Consider the following 23,316-nt stretch of genomic DNA (forward strand, 5'->3'; position numbering starts at 1 on the left):
TCGTTTCTTGTTTTACCTCTTCGACGTCAGCAAAATGCCTTCCTTTCAAGTCTTTTTTCATCTGAGGGAACAAAAAGAAATCACACGGAGCTAAATCCGGTGAGTAGGGTGGGTGGTTCAGGGTTGTCATACCGTTTCTTGCCAAAAATTGGCGAATGCTGAGAGCAGTGTGAGATGAAGCATTGTCATGATGAAAGAACCAATCGCCCGACTCCCACAAATCAGGGCGTTTCCTTCTCACACTGTTGCGCAACCTACTTTTACAAAAAAATTCACTGAACACAAGCACAACCTTCCAGACTGATGGCACTTGGCAGACTGACTTGTGAGGAGTGTAACTAGATCGCCCTAGCGGCCCAACCACGTACTACAAGTACCAACCTAACAACAATAAAATTCCGGTTATTTTTGGGTCCCCCCCTCGTACATCCAGACTTTACTATCAGTCTTATTTTCTATTATTCTTTGTTCTACTGGTATTATTATTGTAATAAAGAATAGAAAGTTAAAATCAGCATGGTATTTGTCTTCATGTCTAGAGTGATTGAAGTACTAAGGTAGATTTCTTTGAGCACCTGGTGCATCCGGAGGTTTGCCATACGCTACGTGCTGCAAGGTTTATTAAGGCTGAGGATGAGAGCTCCACCCAATAGTAGGGAACAGTGCGTAAAGTAAGGCATTTTTGGCTGATAAATGGCCTATAGTTATTCCTAAGGCACTTGTGTTGTTTAAAGTGCTAGATATTAGTGTGTCATTCATAGGGCACTGTTGTGATTAGGGTCTGATTAGGGTCTTTATGTATGTAAGTCTCATGAAGTCCTAGGACAATTGACAAGTTGTGTTATTCCTAAGGCACTTGTGAGGTTTAAAGTGCTAGAGATTAACCAACTATGTGTGTGTATCATCCATAGGGCACTGTTGAGTTTCTGTGTGTATGCATTGTCACACACACGCGATTAGGTGACAACTAAAGGGCTTGAATAAAAGTAATTCCACGCCTGACCAGGGGGTGGCAAAGTACACTGATTCTCTCTCTCTCAATTCCTTGCAGACCATTCTTGGGAAGTACAGCATGCAATTCCAAACAAGGCAACGATGCTTAACTCTTTCAGGGCGGATGTCGACTTTTGTCAAGAGGAGGTAGTTGAGGGTGTTAATCAGCTATCTTTCACTAGGATAGATTTACCTGATTTACATAAAATAATTTCTCAAATGAAACCCTCCACCTGCGTCCTTGACCCAATACCAACAAATTTTTTCAAAGAAGTATCAGGCGTGCTAATTGATAATGTTCTTGACATAGTAAATTCGTCATTAGATACGGGGGTCTTCCCAGACTGTCTTAAGACTGCTGTAGTTAAACCCCTACTTAAGAAAAATAATCTCGATGCCTCGGATCTTGAAAATTTTAGACTCATCTCTAACCTGCCTTTCTTAAGTAAAATTCTAGAGAAGGCAATCATTATGCAGTTAAATGAGCACCTCAATAAACCTGCTATTCTTGATAAATTTCAGTCAGGTTTTAGAACAAATCACAGCACAGAAACTGCACTCGTTAAAGTAGTAAATGACTTGCGGGTCAATGCAGACAGAGGCCATTTATCTGTTCTCATCCTCTTAGATCTGAGTGCCGCATTTGACACCATTGATCATAATATTCTTAGAAATCGCCTTAGCCAATGGGTGGGCTTCTCTGGCAGTGTCTTAAATTGGTTTGAATCCTACCTGGCAGGGAGAAAATTCTTTGTTAGTTGTGGTAATTATAACTCAAAGACACATGATATCCTATATGGTGTTCCACAAGACTCTATCCTGGGTCCACTGCTCTTCTCAATCTCCATGCTTCCATTAGGTCTGATTATCTCAGGGCACAACGTGAGCTACCACAGCTATGCTGATGACACACAGCTGTATTTATTAATAGCGCCTGATGACTCCGATTCTCTGGACTAACTAACACAATGTCTAACTTGTATCTCAGAATGGATGAATAGTAACTTTCTCAAGTTAAATAAAGAGAAAACTGAAATCTTAGTGATTGGCAATAATGGATACAATGAGGCTATTAGAAATAAACTGAATGCATTAGGATTAAAAGTCAAAACGGAGGTAAAAAGCTTAGGGGTAACTGTTGACTGTAATCTAAATTTTAAATCACATATTAATCAGATCACTAGGACAGCATTTTTTCACTTAGGAAACATAGCAAAAGTTAGACCTCTTATATCATTGAAAGATGCTGAGAAATTAGTTCACTCGTTTGTTTTCAGTCGACTAGATTACTGTAACGCACTCCTCTCGGGACTACCCAAAAAAGACATCAATCGCTTGCAACGAGTGCAGAATGCAGCTGCTAGAATCCTAACCAGGAAAAGAAAACCCGAGCACATTTCTTCAGTTTTGATGTCACTACACTGGTTACCTGTGTCATTCAGAATTGACTTTAAAATTCTGCTTATGGTTTATAAAGCCTTAAATAATCTCGCCCCATCTTATATATCGGAATGTCTGACACCTTATATTCCAAATCGTAACCTCAGATCCTCAACTGAGCAAAACTTAAAAGAAGTGGTGAGGCGGCCTTCTGCTGTTAGGCACCTAAAATCTGGAATAGCCTGCCAATAGGAATTCTCTAGACTAATACAGTGGAGCACTTTAAAAACTGCTGAAAGCACATTATTTTAACATGACTTTCTCATAACTTCACTGTAATTTAAATCCTCACTCTGTATATCCAGTTCATTATAATAACTATTTGTGGTGGCTCTAAAATCTGTACTAACCCCTACTCTCTCTTCTGTTACCTTTTCCGGTGTCCTTTTGGTGGTGGCTTGCGCCAGCACCATCTACTCAAAGCACTGTGATGTTCCAACAATGATGGATGGATTAAAAGCCAGAAGTCTGTATGACCATCAGCATCAAGTGACTCCGTGAGAACCTTAAATACAAAGAGGACTATTTCATTTATGTTAGGTAGAATGCCCAGAGGGGACTGGGGCGGTCTCGTGGCCTGGAACCCCCTACAGATTTTTTTTTTTTTTCTCCAGCCTTCTGGAGGTTTTTTTGTTTTTTCTGTCCACCCTGGCCATCGGACCTTACTCTTTTTCTATGTTAACTAATGTTGTCTTACTTTAATTTCTTATTTTGTCTTTTATTTTTCTTTTCTTCATTATGTAAAGCACTTTGAGCTACTTTTTGTATGAAAATGTTCTATATAAATAAATGTTGTTGTTGTAAACAGTGACCAAACCTGCTGTTACATTTTTAGTTCAACTCTCTTTGCTAGGAGGAAAGTTAGCTTTGTTGGTTTGACCGAGATTTCCTGCACTCACATGAGTAGCGAAGAGCAATCGGTGGCAAAAATGGCATCGATATCTGGTGAGATATCGAAGCGGATGTGCAAAGCTAAATACTCCGTGGACGACGTTTTGCATGTTATCTCTGAAATGAACTCTGACGTGTCAGACTCTGATTTTGATGCTAGTACTCGAAAATGGATCGTGAGGTGCCGGCATCAGCTGATCAGTCCCCAGCTGATCGTGGTGCTGAACATGTTCGTGTAGCTGATGCAGCATTCTCCTGGGAGGAGCGCCGTGTCCAATAATCACACGTCTTCAGGAAGAGAGTTCCACAATGTAGGGATCCCAGCCTTAAACACATGCTCTCCTTTAGTTTTTTTTAGTGCTTTAGTGCAGATGGATGGATTATGTCCATGGCAATGGCCTTGGCGTGGTTACGGTGGAGTTGTTGGATCTTCAGATCTTCCTCCACTTGTTTGGTCCGGATTTTCTTGGGCAGAATCTGTTGTATCCTCCATTGGGTGGGATGCTGTCTCCAGAGGAGTCTATGTGGTAGTCTGTTGATGCCCATTCTGCACACATTGCCACACTGCCTCAGCCTTCACTGCTTGATTTGTGTGTTGCTCATGCCTGAATGGTTTCCTTGGTGATGCGATCACTAAGTGAGACTCCGAGGATCTGTCACAAGCATTGCATTTGGAGTACCTCAAGTTGGTTCAGAGCAAGGCCCGTGTTTCTGATCCATAATGGAGAATTGACAAGATCAGTGTCCAGAGGAGGTGAAGTTTGATCTCCATGTAGAGATGTTGGTTCTCTTCCACAGGCACCATTTCAGGAAGGCAAACACCGCAGCCGCCTGTCCCGATTCTGTTGTGAATGCCACTTTCTTCTCCAGGACCATCAACCCTAGGTATTTGAAGTCCTGCCCTTACTTTACGTGGACATCCTCAAAGTAGACAATGGCCTGTGATCCGCCCATTGTCAGCTATTTGGTCTTGTTCGTATTGATTTTCAAGCCAGACATTTGGGAGATACAAGTGACATTGTAGCCTCGGCATCTTGGTCTGCGAAAAAAGGCTTATTCATCAGCAAACACAAAGTGGTTCTTGTCATACCGTACTCCACGTCTGTCTTGGAATGCTTTCTCAGGATGGTGTCAATTATGATGTTGAAGAGCAGTGGAGAAGCTACGTCTCCTTGGAGGACTCCGGTGTGAATTGTAAACTCCTCAGATAGTTCATTTTGGATATGCACCTGACTGACTGAACCCTTGTGCTCTGTTTGGAGGAGTGTGATGATTTTTAGGGGCACGTCTTCAGTCTCCAATGATCTCCACAGGATAGGCCAGTGAACACACAGTTGAAAACCGACTTGATGTCGATGAATATGATGGCGATTCGCTGCCCATACTGGATCCTTTTGTCCAGAGAAACAGGATTTTAAAATGAACTCTAAATTTCATGGGAAGCCAGTGCGAAAAATTCAGAATGGGTGTAAATGGGAGATGTAGTTCAAGAGCCTTGCTGTGGAATTCTGGACCAGTTACTGTAATCCAGACGATACAACACAATTGCATGCACTAATGCAGTTTGGGGAACAATTTTTACTGAGTTTTGAAATGTTCCTGAGATGAAAGAAGTAAAATTGCGTTAAACTGTAGATAGATAGATAGATAGATAGATAGATAGATAGATAGATAGATAGATAGATAGATAGATAGATAGATACTTTATTAATCCCAAGGGGAAATTCCCATACTCCAGCAGCACCTTACTGATACAAAAAACAATATTAAATTAAAAAGTGATAACAATGCAGGTATAACAGACAGACAATAACTTTATATAATGTTAACGTTTACCCCCCCCGGGGGGAATTGAAGATTCGCATAGTGTGGGGGAGGAACGATCTCCTCAGTGTGTCAGTGGAGCAGGACGGTGACAGCAGTCTGTTGCTGAAGCTGCTCTTCTGTCTGGAGATGATCCTGTTTAGTGGATGCAGTGGATTCTCCATGATTGACAGGAGTCTGCTCAGCACCCGTCGCTCTGCCACAGATGTCAAACTGTCCAGCTCCGTGCCTACAATAGAGCCTGCCTTCCTCACCAGTTTGTCCAGGCGTGAGGCGTCCTTCTTCTTTATGCTGCATCCCCAGCACACCACCGCGTAGAAGAGGGCGCTCGCCACAACCGTCTGATACAACATCTGCAGCATCTTATTGCAGATGTTGAAGGACGCCGGCCTTCTAAGGAAGTATAGTCGGCTCTGTCCTTTCTTACACAGAGCATCAGTATTGGCAGTTCAGTCTAATTTATCATCCAGCTGCACTCCCAGGTATTTATAGGTCTGCACCATCTGCACACAGTCACCTCTGATGATCACGGGGTCCATGAGGGGTCTGGGCCTCCTAAAATCCACCACCAGCTCCTTGGTTTTGCTGGTGTTCAGGTGTAGGTGGTTTGAGTCGCACCATTTAACAAAGTCCTTGATTAGGTTCCTATACTCCTCCTCCTGCCCACTCCTGATGCAGCCCACGATAGCAGTGTCGTCAGCATACTGCTGCACGTGGCAGGACTCCGAGTTGTATCGGAAGTCCGATGTATATAGGCTGAACAGGACCGGAGAAAGTACAGTCCCTTGTGGCGGTCCTGTGTTGCTGACCACAATGTCAGACCTGCAGGTCCCAAGACGCACATACTGAGGTCTGTCTGTAAGATAGTCCACAATCCATGCCACTAGGTATGAATCTAATCCCATCTCTGTCAGCTTGTCCCTAAAGAGCAGAGGTTGGATTGTGTTGAAGGCGCTAGAGAAGTCTAGAAACATAATTCTTACAGCACCACTGCTGTAGTCAGATGTTTAGAAGACAGGGGATCATGGAATGGTTGTTGCACTCTGAACCAGAGGGGGCGCTGTTGTCTAATGCCTTTTCTCTTCCTCCCTCTGCAGAGTGGATGATTGATGGTCCTTCCACCTCTGATGTCACTTCCACTTTTCCACCCTCCTAGGCCCGCCTGTTCCTGGTACCAACTTTGTTAACCAACCTCACCGCCATCTTGGATCAGCCTGAAGAAGGTTCCTCTCTGAATAAGAGGTCATTTATTATTTTCTTTTGGTGAATTTATCTTTTTTTTGGCTATCACAATACATGGGGTTCATCTTGGTGGTTCAAACTTTGTCTCTTTGTTTTTCTTACCTTTAATGTGATTGTCAAAGGTACAGTAAATTCTCCAAGAAGGGGCTCAGGATTTGTTGCATTTGCATCCTAAACTCAATGTCGCCCACTTTTATTCTTAATTTTTTTTTAATTTCGTAGGACATATGTAACTTCAGGAACTTTACCATATCCACATAATAGCAAATAAAATTTCTCCATGATGGCTGATTATTTTCAGAAGGGCACTAGACCCCCTGGTGAGGCACATATACTTTATTTTCCTAATATAACCCATCTTAAGGAGATGAAATAGCAAATAAAAACAATTCCCATATTGTCACATGAAATACCAAATGGACCTCAACAGCAGGCGCTCACATCACAGCCCATCAAATCATGGATTGTTTTCCATAAAAGGCCCATTGTGGGCCACTTGTACTGATCATCCAGGAGCAATGATTGCCATTAGACTTTCAGCAAGGAAAATTAAAATGTAGAAAATTCTAACTTCATTTTTGGGTTCAATATGCTTAAAACAGCCATCACAATCCTTGTTGTTAACCAGTGTGGCCTGTAGAGGGCGGAACAGCACCCCAAACCTCAGACATAACTACACATACAGAGCCCAGGGTTACAAAAATGGTACTATTATTTACAATAACGTGTATGGTAGCGTATAATTTGTTGCAGCGGCCCCCATACACCACGGTACAGCCCAATAACCAGGGACATCTTAACAGCGTTATAGGCCCTCGACCAAAGCAGTGCACTGGTGCCCCTACCTACACAACCACTCAGCAAATCACAACATACATAGATTAGCATGGGACCCCTATGCTGCCCCAGCAACTGCCCAGCATACCCATGCGTTAAGACAGCCCACCCGATAACACTGTCAATTGCTCCCTTTGCTCCTTCTGTTTTCCTCCACTTATCCCAGTTGAGAGTTTTCCATCTCTGACTCTCTGGGCCATGTGGAAGGCTTTCTTTTAACATCCAGCCTGGGAATCCTTCCAGTACTCAACTTCCGTGTCAAGCAGGACCACCCTGGTCCATTCGCAGTCAAAACCTGGCAGTCCCTCCAGGTGGCCCCCAAGGAACCTGACAGGACAGCCCCATGGGACCTCAACTCCCATGCTGCTCTGTGGCATCCACACTGGGGCTTGCCAGCCACCCATTTTGTGGAGGGGGATGCTCTTCCCATAGCAGGCAGTCATCCACTGTCCTGCCTTTCCAGTCTCCCAAGCCCATCCATGGTGTCTCTTCGTGGCTACTGAGACACCAGCTCAGATATAATGGCTTGTACAGTGTCCTTCCATGTCCATGTTGTGGCGCATTAGGGGAATATTGCAACTCCCTCCTTGACCTTTCTTTTTTATTGGTCTCCCGACCAGGCAAGGGAACAGGGTCCATCCCCGACTGGGACACTGGTCCGTCCATCACACCAGCGTTATCAGTACCAGAAACTGAGTTGGAAACTCTAAATGAGCATCAGATTCTTTGAAAATTCACAGCATTGCTTGCCATAATTATCCGGGCAGGCGTACGCAGAATGAAATCCTTTCAGCTCTGTTAGCCGACATTGACCCTAATTAGCTCGAATGACACTGCAAAAATATTTATCTCTCAAAACGAATGGAGATGCCTATCACAGAAACCCTGATTTAGAGACATTAGACTGTCCGCAATGGAAACACCATCTCCAGTACCATCACGCTGAGCATTGGTGCCCCCCAGAGCTGTGTACTCAGCCCACTTCTGTTGACTCACCGTTATATGGCTGTGTACAGCTGTAACACCATCATTAAGTCTGTGGATGACACATTGGTGGTGGTTCTCAACAAGAATGGGGATGAGTCAGCTTACAGAATGGAGATACGACGATTGGAGGACTGGATGTATAGGATGTGTATTCCTAGATGGTCTCCCATCTAAGTACTGGCCGGGCCCAAACTACAACCTACTCCTGTGCTATTGGCTGATTCTGGGAATTTTTTGGGTCTCTCCTCTTACATAAAATACCAACTGGAGCTCAACAGTGGGAGTTGTGATACTAGAAGTCCCTTCCAATAAGACTTGCAATAATGTCCAATAGAAGGGGGATATCACTGCTAAACCCCGGCTAGTAATAGGGGTAAGCACCAAATCTTTATAAAATGACAGATTTATTCTGCATAAAAAAGAATTACAATGACAATAAAGTTCAGTAGAGCACAAAGGCAAAATGGAATTAGTTATAACAAGACGGCAATCCAAATCGAACAAAGTCCTAAAACAGAATAAAAAATAAACTAAGCAATCCATTAATTCACAAAAATCACAATAGCCACAAGTACGCTCACCAACTCCCTAGTATATTCACAATGAACCAACCAGGAACTGTGGAAGACCCTTAGGATATATAGGATAGGGGTTAGGGGTAGGGTAAGGGTTAGGCGTTAGGGTTTCTGGCAATGACTGGCAAATGGCCCCACCTTTTTGAAGGGATCACCCACAAAACTCAAGGCACATCACAAAATCAGTTTATACACTAAGAAACCAAACAGCACCCCATATTAATAAAATACATAAGTGATATCAAATCTCAAACACAAGTTAACAATATTATCATAAACCAGTGTTTCTCAACCTTTAAGTATTTGCGACCCGAGTTTTCATAACAGTTTTTAATCGCGCCCCCCTAACGTTTTTTTGAAACCCTAATACAATTTATTCCTATATTTTTTGCTGCCAATACACCGCTACAAGTTTAAAATTTCCCTACAAATAGCAAAATTACGCCACATATGGCAACATTCACGCCCATTTTTTGTTACTTGGGGCGCGCCCCACAGTTTGAGGACCGCTGTTATAAACAAAAGAGTCAAACCTGAACAAAGAAAACAAAACAAAGATGTGAACCCCAGCCAGGGGAGAAACGTTGACTGAAAATAACAATAACGTCACGTAAGAACATAAGAGATTTGACAAACAAGAGGAGACCATGCAATCCACTTATCACTCGTTTGTTTAGCTAATAGCTAAAATGTTCCCACATCTCTTCCTGATTCTTTTTAAAAGTTGTCCAGGTTTCTGCTTCAGCTCCATCTCTTGATAGTTTTGTTTCAGATTCCCACAACACTTTGTGTAAAGAAGTGCTTCCTGGCTTCAGTCGTACGAGGTCTTCTCCTTAATTTCCACCGAAGTACCGTTAAGTTGAAAGAATTCTGCTGGATCTCCTTCATCGATACCTTTGAGGATTTTGAAGACCTGCGTGATGTTCTGACAAAGTCTCCTCTGCTTGAGACTAAACAGGTTTAATTCTCCGAGGCTGTCACAGTAGGACATGTCCTCAGTCTCTGAGATGCACTTGGTTGCTCTCCTCTGCACATCTTCAAGGGCTGTTATATCTTTCATGTAGAGTGGTGAACAAAAATGCATCAATACTTCAGACGTGGTCTCACAAGTACATCATGCAGTTTTAGTACAATAGTCTTTAATTTTTATTCCATGATTTTTATGATATAAATAATGATATTTTAATCACTACTAGACTTTGTTTAGATGATGAAAATGTGTCAACATAAACCACTAAATCCTTTTCAGATGGTGCTTCCTGTATCTCTTTATCTTGTATTTATAATTGATTTTCTTGGTGGCCACATGTAGCACTTTGCACTTTTCTACATTAAACGCATTTTCCAAGTGTTCTGAAGCTTGTCCAGGTCTTTCTAAAGAGTTTTTTCTGTCTCCTCAGTTTCTGCCATTTCTCCAAGTTTGAGATAAACACACAGGAAAGATTATAAAGGGTTGGGGCACCTGAAGGTGATCACCACATAACTGAAAGTTTCTGAAAACAAAAAAACACAAGAAATGGGGTTACACCTTCATCAGATGGGAGTCTTCTTCTGACTGAGAACAAAATGGCGAGAGAGACAGTTTTTAAAAGGGTGATGTGGGAGAGGCGGATTCAGGAGGCCGGAAGTCAGAAGTGTTGTCGGAGGTGGAATGTCCGTCAATCATCCATTCTGCAGAGGGAGCAAGAGAAAAGGCATGAGATGACAGTGCCGTCCTCTGGTTTGGAGTGGAACTACCAGTAGACGAGCCCTGAACTTATCTCCCTTACATATTTGTGTGTGGAAGTCATAAATTTCCAAGGAGAGACCCCTGAGGGACCTCACTCTGTGCGAAGCATTCCCCTCTTATCTGCGACGTCACCGAAAGTGGTGCTCACGATCACGTGATACTTGCCCAAATGCATGACAAATGACGGTGTCCAAACCGTAATGGTGAAACGAGAGTTTAATAAAGCAACAACAGAGTTAATACACATCTAAATGTCAAAACTAATAATAAAAAATAATTTTACATGCTAGAAAACTCTGAAGGAGTGAAGAAAAAGACTGCAGACAAGATCTTCTAAAGTATAAAATAAAATGATGAGAAAAGGCAAAATCACAACTCCATCACCCCATCTCCCTAACCTTGTCATATAGCCTTGTGACCCATAGACCATTCACTACATAAGCGAGCACCCAGCCTGGAGTCAAACCAGCTGACCACAGGACCCCCCCAGCCCCCCCACTACATTACAGAATACCGCTCAGTCAGCTGTGATTACAAAGGAAGTCACCCTGAGTGTTTCTTTGATTTTTTTCTTAATGCCAGCAGGCAGACTCTTGATGCATGAATGATGGGTCTTAGAATTCACTTTGCATCTGAGACATTTCTGTCAATAATAATAGCCTCTTCTATGAAAGACTTTAAATTGGACATTCATTTAGGTTTATGTTCATTGATCTAAATGACAATTTCTTATCAACTGGCTGGAGAAATTAGATTGCTGACCCATCGGATTTTTCTGAGCTAACGTACCATGGCAGCCTTTAAAAATGTCTAGGCTCACAGTTGAGTAAAACTGCAGTGGTTAGTCCTGTATGAAAAACAATAATGGAGGTTATTGTTTGATTCTCTGGAGTAGTCAATAAATACCTTCTATATGTGTATCTGTGGATCATCCTCCTGACTTGTCTTGGGTAAGCAATCCCACCCCGAGATGAGAGGGGGTGCTGTCATTAATGGGCTCATCTCTTTCTGTGCCCACATCCAAGAGAAGACACCCAGTGAGGGCAACTGACTCCGCCCCTTCAACATATTTGAAGGACTTTAAATCTGAGGAGCTCACAGAAGGTGGCTCTCAATCTGGACTGACACTCAAGACAGGAACAACAACAACAACAATTTATTTCTTGTAAAACCCAAAAATCACACAAGGAATGCTCTCAACGGGCTTTAACGGGCGCTGTTTTTTGACTCCCTAAGAAGACAAAAAAAAATCCTTTTAGGGGAAAAAAAAATTAATAGAAGAACTCTTGGGAAAGACAATTCAGAGAGAGACCCCCTTCCAGGTAGGTTGGATGTCAAAAAATGGGGTACATACAACACAAAAAATGGAATACAAATAATTGTCGATTCCACCGTCATGTTTAAAGTTCAAAGGTGATTGTGCCTTCTGTGTTGCTGCTCCAGGCCGTGGGATGAAATTCAACAACATATCAGATAACAACCAAACAACAGACACTTTAAATCTCGTTTGAAAGTTTATTGTTATTCATTGACTTTTGATTCTGCATGATCTTAAATCTTTGCTTGGCTTGTTTTAATCTGTTTGAAATCATCATTTTATTTGATTTTCTTATTAAGTTGTGTACTGTTCATATAATCTGTTGCTTTAGTAAATGTTATGCATCTTTAATACTCACTCTATATAACAGATAGATAGATAGATAGATAGATAGATAGATAGATAGATAGATAGATAGATAGATAGATAGATAGATAGATAAGAAAGGTACTATATAATAGATAGATATTTTAGCGTAGTTGGCAGGATTACATAGATAGATAGATATTTTAGCATAGTTGGCAGGATTACATAGATAGATAGATAAGAAAGGTACTATATAATAGACAGATATTTTAGCGTAGTTGGCAGGATTACATAGATAGATAGATAGATAGATAGATAGATAGATAGATAGATAGATAGATAGATAGATAGATAGATAGATAGATAGATAGATAGTCTCTCTGTTCTGAACAAGCACCAGAGTGGCAAAAATGGAAGAAATTTAAAAAGAAAGAAAAGTTCTGATTTGGCAGTCCCAGCCTCAGTGAGGTGCTACACAGACCTATTGCTGTCGGTTTAATGAAGCCCTTCATTGTCTTTCTTGATGCACTTCTGCTGAATGATTCATTTGGCTGAAAGTCCTCAGTGTTAATGTGTCACAAAGAGGATGTGCAGCTTCTTCATGAGAGCAAATGCTCAGAACGTGAATTTTCCTGAAGTTTTCACATGTGACAAAATGGAGAGCCTCCCAGTGGTGACAGGGACTGCTAATGAGGTACTGAGGGATTTGGAGGGATTTGGAAATTATAAAGGGAGAAGAGCTGCTGATATTAAATCGTCTGAAATGTAACAAACCACAAGAAACAGGTAACATTTATCAAGGAGTGCTTAAACAAGACCGTGAAAACTGATAGAAATCCTTGACGCATATTTTTAGACAGTCATTGCACACTGGGGAAATTTTCTAAGATACGTAAAATAGTGAATGTTACACTGTTATACAAAATAGGATGATTAAGCAAATCCAAGTAACTACAAGCCAGTAAGCTTACTGTTCATAAATAATTAATGGCACGAATTATTAAGGAGGAGATTACACAACAGACAGCAAGTACGGGAGAGTTAGTGTGCAGTCAGCATGGGTTCAGCACACCAGAATGACAAAAAAGGAAGAAAGATAAATGGATAGATAAATAAAGAAATCTACACACACTTTGGTCTGAGCACTCACCAGAATGACTCAATATACAGGCATGTATATAATTCGTTCTCTTAAAGTCCTCCGTGTTGGTGTCAGAGAGAGGATGTGTTTTTAATTGCCACCTTCACTACGACCTCCAGGGGATCCAGAGTGTGTCCCATAATAATAATTCTTTACATTTATACAGCGCTTTTCTCACTACTCAACGCGCTCTCCACACAGGGAGGACCCGGGAAGCAAACCCACAATCTCCTTACTGCAAAGCAGCAGCACTACCGCTACGGCACCCTTGAGGATACAAGTGACCGTAAGTGAGCCTGATCTTTCAGTTGGCTTGTTGATTTGGTGGGGTCTCCTTGAGTTGATCTTACTGGCTGACACAGAGCTGTAAAAGATGTGAAAGATGTCACTACTCACTAGTCTCCCAAGACACAACAACAACAAGAACATTAATTTCTATAGCATGTTTTCATACAAATGATGTAGCTCAAAGTGCTTTACAACATGATTTTTATAAAAATAAAATTAGGCAATACTAAGTTCTTCTTTTCTTCTTCTTCTTCTTTCGGCTGCTCCCATTAGGGGTTGCCACAGTGGATCATCTTTTTCCATATCTTCCTGTCTTCTCCATCTTGCTCTGTCACACCCATCACCTGCATGTCCTCTCTCATCACATCCATAAACCTTCTCTAAGTCTTCCTCTTCTCCTCTTGCCTGTCAGCTCTATCCTTAGTACCCTTCTCTAACTATACCCCTCATCTCTCCTCTGCACATGTCCAAACCAACACAATCTCGCCTCTCTGACTTTGTCTCCAAATCATCCAACCTGAGCTGACTCTCTAATGTACTCATTTCCAGATTATTAAATTAAATATATAAATATTAAGTTAAATGTTAAATTAGGCAATACTAAGTAACAAAGAATAAAGAAAATAAAGTAAGGTCCAATGGCCAGGAAGGACAGAAAAAACAAAAAAATAAACCTCCAGAGGGCTGGAGAAAAAAACAAAATCTGCAGTGGTTCTGAGGCCACGAGACCACCCAGCCCCCCTAACATAAATGATCTCAGTCAGTCCTCATAGTTTTCATGTTTCATTGGAAGAATTTGATGATGACGGTCAGATGGACCTCTGGCCTTTAATCCATCAATGTAGGGACAGCATGGTGCTTGGATGGGGTGATGGTGGCGCAGAACAACACCACAGTAAACCAGAAAAAGAACAGGAGGGAAAGTAGGGGTCAGTATGGATTGCAAAGCCATGAAAAAACGATAATTAAATGCATATATGGAACAGCAGGGTTATGCTAAAATGAAGTTATGAGAAAGCCATATTAAAGTAATGAGTTTTTAGCAGTTTGTTAAAGTGCTACACTGTATTAGCCTGGCGAATTTCTATCGGTCACTATTCCGGATTTTAGGTGCATAACAGCAGAAGGCCGCCTCACCACTTCTTTTAAGCTTAGCTCTTGGAATTCTACACAGACCCTCATGTGAAGATGTAAGGTTATGATTTGGAGTGTAAGGTGAGAGACATTCTGAGATATAAGATGGAACAGATTATTGAAGGCTTTGTAAACCATCAGCAGTATTTTAAAGTCAATTCTAAATGGCACAGGTAACCAGTGTAGTGATGCCAAGACTGGGGTGATGTGCTCAGATTTTTCTTTTCCTAGTTAAGATTCTAACAGCTGCATTCTGCACTCATTGTAATCGATTGATGTATTTTTTGGGTGGTCCTGAGAGAAGTGCGTTACAGTAATCTAGTCGACTAAAAACAAAAGCGTGAACTCATTTTTTATCATCTTGCAATGTTATCAGAGGTCTAACTTTTGCTATATTTCTTAAGTGAAAAAATGTGAAAAAATGCTGTCCTAGTGGTGAGAAGGCCGCCTCACCACTTCTTTTAAGTTTTGCTCTTGGAATTTTAAGGAGACTCTCAGTTGAGGATCTGAGGTTGCGATTTGGAATATAAGGTGTCAGACATTCCAATATATAAGATGGGGTGAGATTATTTAAGGCTTTATAAACCATAAGCAGAATTTTAAAGTCAATCCTGAATGACACAGGTAACCAGTGTAGTGACATCAAAACTGGAGAGATGTGCTCGGGTTTTCTTTTCCTGGTTAGGATTCTAGCAGCTGCTTTCTGCACTCGTTGCAAACGATTTATGTCTTTTTTGGGTAGTCCTGAGAGGAATGCGTTTCAGTAATCTAGTCGATCTGAAAACAAACGCGTGAACTAATTTCTCAGCATCTTTCAATGATATAACTTTTGCTATGTTTCTTAAGTGAAAAAATGCTGTCCTAGTGATCTGATTAATATGCGATTTAAAATTTAGATTACAGTCAACAGTTACCCCTAAGCTTTTTACCTCCATTTTGACTTTTAATCCTAATATATCCATTTTATTTCTAATAGCCTCATTGTATCCATTATTGCCAATCACTAAGATTTCAGTTTTCTCTTTATTTAATTTGAGAAAGTTACTATTCATCCATTCTGAGATACAAGTTAGACATTGTGTTAGTGAATCAAGAGAATCGGGGTCATCAGGTGCAATTGATAAATGCAGCTGTGTGTCATCAGCATAGCTGTGGTAGCTCACGTTGTGCCCTGAGATAATCTGACCTAACGGAAGCATATAGATTGAGAAGAGCAGCGGACCCAGGATAGAGCCTTGTGGAACACCATATAGGATATCATGTGTCTTTGAGTTGTAATTACCTCAACTAACAAAAAATTTTCTCCCTGCCAGGTAGGACTCAAACCAATTTAAAACACTGCCAGAGAGGCCCACACATTGACTAAGGCGATTTCTAAGAATATTATGATCAATGGTGTCAAATGCAGATATATAAACAATGTATATAATGTATAGATATATATACAAATACTTTCTCTGCTGTTCTTTTTCCAATTCTCTGTGGTGTCGATCTGCACACCCACCACCTGATCAGGGCACCTTGATGTCCTTACATTGATGGATTGAAGGCCAGAGGTCCACATGCCCACCATCATCAGGTTCTTCAATGTGAAGCCTGAAAACCATGAGGACTGATTGAAATCATTTATGTTAAGTAGAATGCCTAGAGGGGTCTGGGTGGTCTCGTGGCCCCCTGCAGATTTTGTTTTTTTCTCCAGCCATCTGGAGTTTTTTTATTTGTGTTTTTTCTGTCCTCCCTGGCCATCGGACTTTAGTTTTATTCTGTTAATTTTTTTTTATTTTGTCTTTTTCTCTTTCTTCATCCTGTAAAGCACTTTGAGCTCCATCATTAGTATGAAAATGTGCTAAAGAAATAAATGTTGTTGTTGTTATTATATTATTTGGAGTTCTTTTATTTTTAATGTCCTTTTTTCTTTTTGTGCATTTTGTTCACATTTTATTACTCTGGCTTTATGTGCTAAGGTTCGTTTATTTGTTTCAGTCAATCTACATGGACAACAAGAACTGGATATCTGCATTTTTAAAAAGCCAAAAGTGATAATTTGAAGCAAAGTAGAAGTGGGCTGCAGATGTCCGACCAGAAAGAACAACAAAACGGTGATTCACAAATCATTAACGAATGCCATTGGACTCAGCAGATTCCACTCACTCCTATGAATCTTCATTGTGGAATTTAAAAAGATGGACACAGTACACGGCACAGGGGTCTGTCTTTCAGAATTTGGTTTATAGGCGGGGTGGGCATCAACTACAACATAAATAATAACCCAACAAAAAGAATAATCACACTATAATAATGATAACCCACAAATTGGCGTAGCACAGGACACACGGATGCGTCAAAATAAAATTAAACAATGAAAACGGCAACAGGACTGCAGCTCTTTTTGCATTTTGCTAAAGGCTGATTTAACCCAAACTATAATTATCTGACAAATGGGCTTATATTAAAACTTGCGTTAAAACTATCGTAATATCTTTCTCTGTTGTTCACCACCATCTGTGACATTACTCTTGGCACGCTAAAGCAGTTCTCCATAGTCTGACTCTCACTGAAAAAAAACTCTCTGAGGTCGTGCAGTGATTGGTCGGTTATATTGCATTATTTGCATATGTTAACGAGGATAAAGGAAAATGGGAAAGGGAGGTAAATGTTTAAAGATAACCCTATACCAGGGGTCCCCAACTCCGCTCCTGGAGGGCCCCAGTGACTGCAGGTTTTCATTCTAACCCTTTTCTTAATTAGTGCACTATTTTTGATGCCAATTAACTACTTTTGAATTAATTTTAGTTGACTTGTTTTGTTTTTAGGATTTGTTACCATGAATTTCTTCATTGTTCCACTGAAATGCTTCATTTCTTTCCTTAAATGGCACACAATCAGAAATTAAATGTGACGTGAGTGAAGTCAACAGAAGACCACCTAAGGCAGGGCCTCACACTCCAAATAATTACTTAATTAACTATCAATTCTCTCAGAACATAGATAGATAGATAGATAGATAGATAGATAGATAGATAGATAGATAGATAGATAGATAGATAGATAGTCTATCTATCTATCTATCTATCTATCTATCTATCTATCTATCTATCTGAAGTTCCTTGCTTTATTGTTGATGGATTTAGGAATTGTATTTAATGAACTCATTTATATTTTTGGAATGTCGGTGTCAAGAATTCGTAAAAGAGAATGTTTACTTTGCAATTTTTTGTTAGGCCAGGCCAAGATGGCAATTTTAAAAACAAGAAGAAATAAAGATAAAGATCTGAAAACCACTGATGCTCTATTAATGTTTAAGGTCCTCCTTCAAAGGAGATTGAAGATTGAATTTGCATATTTTAAACTAATCAATCAATTAGATGTATTTAGAGAAATATGGACTATAAATTATGTTTTATGTTCCATGGAAAATGAATGTCTGGTACTAAAGTATGAGTAGAAAAACTTGGTTTTTAAATGTTGTTGAATTTTGGCCGTTAATTTGAATGCAGTTGTGTTATAATTGTTAATAAAGGTCTGTTTAAAATTAATTATCTATCTATCTATCTAATCCTGCCAACTACACTATCTATCTATCTATTGTGAAAGATTGAAGCCCGGTCGTCCTCTTGAACCCTCAGATCAGACGTCCGACACCAGATAAAAGTCAAATATGACTTTATTTTACAATAATAAAGTGCACCAAGCACTCTACACTCCTCACTACACATATACTCACAATAATCACTATAATAAATACCAATCCTCCTCTCCCAGACACTTCGCCACCCTACCTCCCAGCTCAGCTCAGTGTCTGGGCTTTCCCACAGTCCTTTTATACACCCTGACCCGGAAGTGGTTCCTCTTCCACAACCCACAAGTCCTTATTATTTCCGGGCCAGGGTAAACAGTCCTTTTCTTCAACCCGGAAGCACGCTGTTTCTTCCTGTCATGGGATTATGACGCACTTCTGGGTTATAGGGCATGTAAGAGTCCACGAGTCTCCCTACAGAGACTCCTGGTGGTCCCCAAGGCATCCAGCAGGGCTGTGCATAAAAACAACTAAGTCCATGAGGCCCTGCTGGAATTCGGGGAACGTCCATGCCGTCGGGAGAGCTCCACCTGGCGGCCTGGGGGTGAGGGCCGGAATATTTAGCCGGCCACCCACCACACTATCTATCTATCTATCTATCTATCTATCTATCTATCTATCTATCTATCTATCTATCTATCTATCTATCTATCTATCTATCTATCTATCTATCTATCTGTTGTAAATTAGACACTGTATAGTGCCCAACCTGGCACAGACTGACACAGAGGCACGCGTAAAATCCAACAAAGACTTTATTTTTCTTCATTTGGAGGGCACGTCTTCCCCATGAACCCTCCAGCCACAACACAGTCCCAAAGCACTTTAAACAAAGCACCAACCACTCCTCCTTGGCAACCTTGTCCTCTTCCTCCCGATTCTGCCTCCTGAGTGGTGGTTGCTATCCCTTTTTACAGCCCACTAAGAAGTGCTCCAGGTCCTTGACCACGTGCCTCTGATTACACTTCCGGGTGAGGCTGTAGAGTTGTCCAGGCCGGCTCAGGGACCCATGCAGCACCCCCAGGCGGCCACCCCACATCCCAACAGTGCTGTGGAGAACTCCATCTCCCATGGAGCCCTGTGGGAAACTGAGGCACCGTCGTCAGCCAGGGAGGATGCCACCAAGAGTCCCGGAGGAGGTACTGAGGAGCCCATGGTTGGCCCCCAGAACATATGTAGAAGGGGCGTCCTGGCTAGGCATGGGCCCCGGCCGCCCACCACACTATCTATCTATCTATCTATCTATCTATCTATCTATCTATCTATCTATCTATCTATCTATCTATCTATCTATCTATCTATCTATCTAAATACATGAGTAATATTTAATAGCCTAATCTACAAGGCACAGTATAAACAATTTTGCTTTTCTCTTTTAGGTGAGAATTATTTGTCAGAATTACCCCGAGAATTACCTCGGAGCTGCTCATTTTCAAATAGGCTATTTGCTATTCTTCTCACAAGCACTTTTCTATTTCATTTGAATACGAAACTCCGGAACAGATGAATTCTAAATGTGTGTGAAGACCTTTGCTCTTGCAAAATAATTTCAGTTATTAAATAAATATCTTGGCGTATCCTGAGCTGTTTTTTCCTCTGCGGTTTTGACAGGAATTATTTAATTCTTCCTCCAGTGACACCCGCTGTCGCCATGAGATCACCTGCCTCTCTACTAGGTGCCTTTTTTACTTTCTGGGCCACATCTTCCTTCCTTCCAATTATTTCCATTAAAACAGTCGAGCGCCACAGAAGGTGCTGCCGTGTTCCTCAGAAGGTACCCAAACATTAAACAAGGTCTTCGCTGACGGAACGCAAACTGCGTTACCATGGCAACATCACTGAGCATCCTGCCAGGACTGAGGTAACAGTGTTTAGGCTTTTTGTTTCCACGCATCTGTCAGCTGAGTGACGGAGAGTGTGGGAGGCTTTCCAAAATGTTCCTAAAATCTGAGCGGCATCACACCCATAACCCTAACCCTAATCCTAACCGTAGCTCCGACCATAAACGGGCAAACCTTTGAAACCATTACCTTCCTATGGCACCTTTCATTGGGACCTTCTGCTATCTGAAAAGGTCTAACCAACTCTAGCAATGAATAATTGAACATTTGCTTCATGTAGTGCTGACGACAGGGACTTAGCACAATCGAACATTCATTTGGAAAACTGGCGAGTCGTTTTCATTTCAAATCATGTGTCACTTCAGCACTCTGCTTTAAAGGTACAGAGAAACCTAATCAGCACGGTCACAATGATCCTTTGTTCACTTCTTGCTTACCTCAACATAGTCCAGTGGTTCTCAAACTGTGGGGCGGGCCCCCCTAGGGGGGCACGAAGATGTGAAAAAAAGAAAACAAGAATCAAAAATATGAAAACTACATCTATTGAAACCAAAACAAATGAACTTAAACTGCATTCTGATACTAGAAAAATAAATACAGAGTTAGATAAATGTCGATAAAAGTTAAGTAGGTATAATAAAATATGCATCTATGATATATCATTAATTAAAAAAGAACAAATTGATATTAGTGGGCTCCTTTCAAAAAAAATGTTAGGGGGGCACGATTAAAACTGTAATGAAAACTCGGGTCGCAAATACTTAAAGGTTGAGAAACGCTGACATAGTCCTAGCCAAGCAGGGGAAAATTGGGGGGGGGGTCAGTTCAGATTTTGGGATTCAAGCTGCCCACCCCCCACCTCCCATATTGTAATGCCACATGACTGTGGTGCTCAATTGTGCCAAGTGCTCTCTCCTTACATCTCTCGTTATTATCGGCAGAACATGGCAGGTAACGTAAAAACGTAAGGTATGTCAAATTAGACGACTTTCCAGCACAATTTTACATAACCAAAGTACTGCAAGCTCAACACTTTTTCTGATAGCCAGTGACGTGCTGCCCGATGGAGCCAGTCGCTCTGTGAAGGGTTTACAGGAGTGGCAAGTTTAGCCACAATATCAGCGGCACTTGGCGCTTTGCTAAATCTAAATGTAGGTTTTCCCTTTATCCCACCTCTAACACCAATGTAGGGTCAATCCTTTTGTGGTGCTTGATGCAATCTCTGCCCCTTTTTGCTAATTTCCACTCTACCGTGGTGCGTAAAACACATAACATTCTGACAGATGAGCTTCTCTTCTGTTTATGAGGTCAAAAATGCCCACGTTTCTTAATACTCATTATAATATTATATGCATCGTCCATCAGACTGAACGCTCATTGGTCATCTGTCACATTCGCACAGAGCCCATCCCTAATGTCACTGAGTAAGGCGATGTGCACACTTGGTGGTCATCGGAGGGCACTGTGACTGCCCCCAGCTGGCTAGCTGAAAATCGCTGGAAATGTCAAGCAATGTGGCATGGCGTTGTGGCGGCTTGCTATCCTTAGAAAGATGGCTTACTGTTGCAGCACTAGTTGGAATTCTTTGTTTCAGTGTCAGGTTTACCGTACTTCTAGGCTCCCCTGGAGCTGGTGCTGAAGCTGCTCATTTATATAATGGAACACCAGCTCATTCTGTTAGTGACATATACCCAGGCTAACGTAACTTGTCAGCGCCCTTCTCTTGAAGTCACTGTCTCCAGTGACCACTAACGACTGCTGACAATGGCACACAAACTCTTTGAAACAGCAGAGTGGTCTTCATTTGCTCTGTGGTTGTGTGGCTGGTTTCAAAGACCTACCGGCAGGAGTCCCAAGCACTTCATTGTCAGGTGGCACAGGCAGAAAGGTTAATAATAATAATAATAATTCATTACATTTATATAGCGCTTTTCTCAGTACTCAAAGCGCTAACCACACAGGGAGGAACCGGGAAGCGAACCCACAATCTTCTTACTGAAAAGCAGCAGCACTACCACTGCGCCACCTGTGAGGACAACTTAAGTTAAGTGCTGAACTGCCATGCCATGCAGCGGAGGTGTTTCACACTGCACTTCTGTGTGGTGGTCTGTCCGTCACATGTGGGCAGGCTAACCTTCTTGTGTGGAGCAGCCAATGTAATGCAGGGCTGTTCTTAGGCATAGGCAAAGTAGGCGACCGCTTTGTGCCCCCACTGCCAAAGGGCCCCGCCAAGCCTTTTTTTTTAGCCGTAACCAAATACAATTTACAGGTCCATATTTCAGAAGTACAAATTTTCGGTGGGAGAATTGTCAGCATGGTTTACAAGTGAGCAGAGAGGAAACAGTGACGACAGGCAGCATCGACAGTGACGGTGGGTCCCGGGGTAGTGGGTGGGGCCCCAAAGGGAGGGCAGATCCTGCTCCTCACCTGCCAGGGCGTCTGCACATCAGATCGAACATAATGGCTTAGTATTAATATCAGCTGAGCACAAAGTCATCGACTCTCTATATATACAGTATATACCAGGTAACAGTTGTGGATACCAGTCAGCAAACATCTGCCAAGTCCTCTCAGTTGCAAGAAACAAATCACAGATATGTGACACAGTACCTGGTAGGTAACCATCCAAATAACCAGATTGCGATTCAGACCTATGAATGTAATACTCTGATCTTCATGCTGTCAAGAAAGCAAACCAGCCACTGTGGTGCAACGTCAGAGACTTCACTTCAGGCACTGACATCCGAGGTTCAGTCCCTGTAAGGGGAAGCAAAGGTATGTAAGCTTGATGAGGTCCAATTAGGGTGAAACACGTGTGGTGTGCTCTTTGTATTATATGGCAGGTACTCAATCACAAATATATATACTGTATATATATAGAGTGTGTATATACAGTATATTGTCACACACGTACGATTTGGAGGCAGCCAACAAGCCCTAAGGTAAGAAAAACATTGTGAGATGAAGGGTTATTGAAAGGTACTAACGCCTCTCTCTCTTTTTTCTCAGCTGCAAAGAAGACAAATAAAAGCGCACTTACCCGTTCCAGCACTCAAAATGGCTGGGGCTCCACTTCCACTTCTGTACCCTATTAAGATGATGTCACTTCCAGTTCCTTCATGAAGATGTCACATCCTTTGTGTCATTTCCTGTAGCCATTTTTGTTTTATATTTATATATATAAATAAAGATA

The 23,316-nt window shown here is 41.6% G+C and overlaps 1 protein-coding gene and 1 long non-coding RNA gene across 2 annotated transcripts in view; one reads left to right on the forward strand and one right to left on the reverse strand.

Annotated features, from left to right (window-relative positions):
* LOC127529390 (uncharacterized) overlaps window positions 1-2,572 on the reverse strand; it is a 706,297-nt gene extending 703,725 nt beyond the window's left edge. The window contains exon 1 of the long non-coding RNA XR_007936068.1: window positions 2,423-2,572. This is a non-coding gene — a long non-coding RNA (uncharacterized LOC127529390). The remainder of the gene's footprint in view (window positions 1-2,422) is intronic.
* mpl (MPL proto-oncogene, thrombopoietin receptor) overlaps window positions 1-15,771 on the forward strand; it is a 522,581-nt gene extending 506,810 nt beyond the window's left edge. The window contains exon 13 of the mRNA XM_051932715.1: window positions 15,602-15,771. Within this exon, the coding sequence (XP_051788675.1) occupies window positions 15,602-15,645 (44 nt within the window). The 3' untranslated portion in view covers window positions 15,646-15,771. The remainder of the gene's footprint in view (window positions 1-15,601) is intronic.
* Window positions 15,772-23,316: the final 7,545 nt, after the last annotated feature.

This window comes from Erpetoichthys calabaricus, chromosome 10 (assembly GCF_900747795.2).
Source record: "Erpetoichthys calabaricus chromosome 10, fErpCal1.3, whole genome shotgun sequence".
In the NCBI taxonomy this organism is placed as follows: domain Eukaryota; kingdom Metazoa; phylum Chordata; class Cladistia; order Polypteriformes; family Polypteridae; genus Erpetoichthys; species Erpetoichthys calabaricus.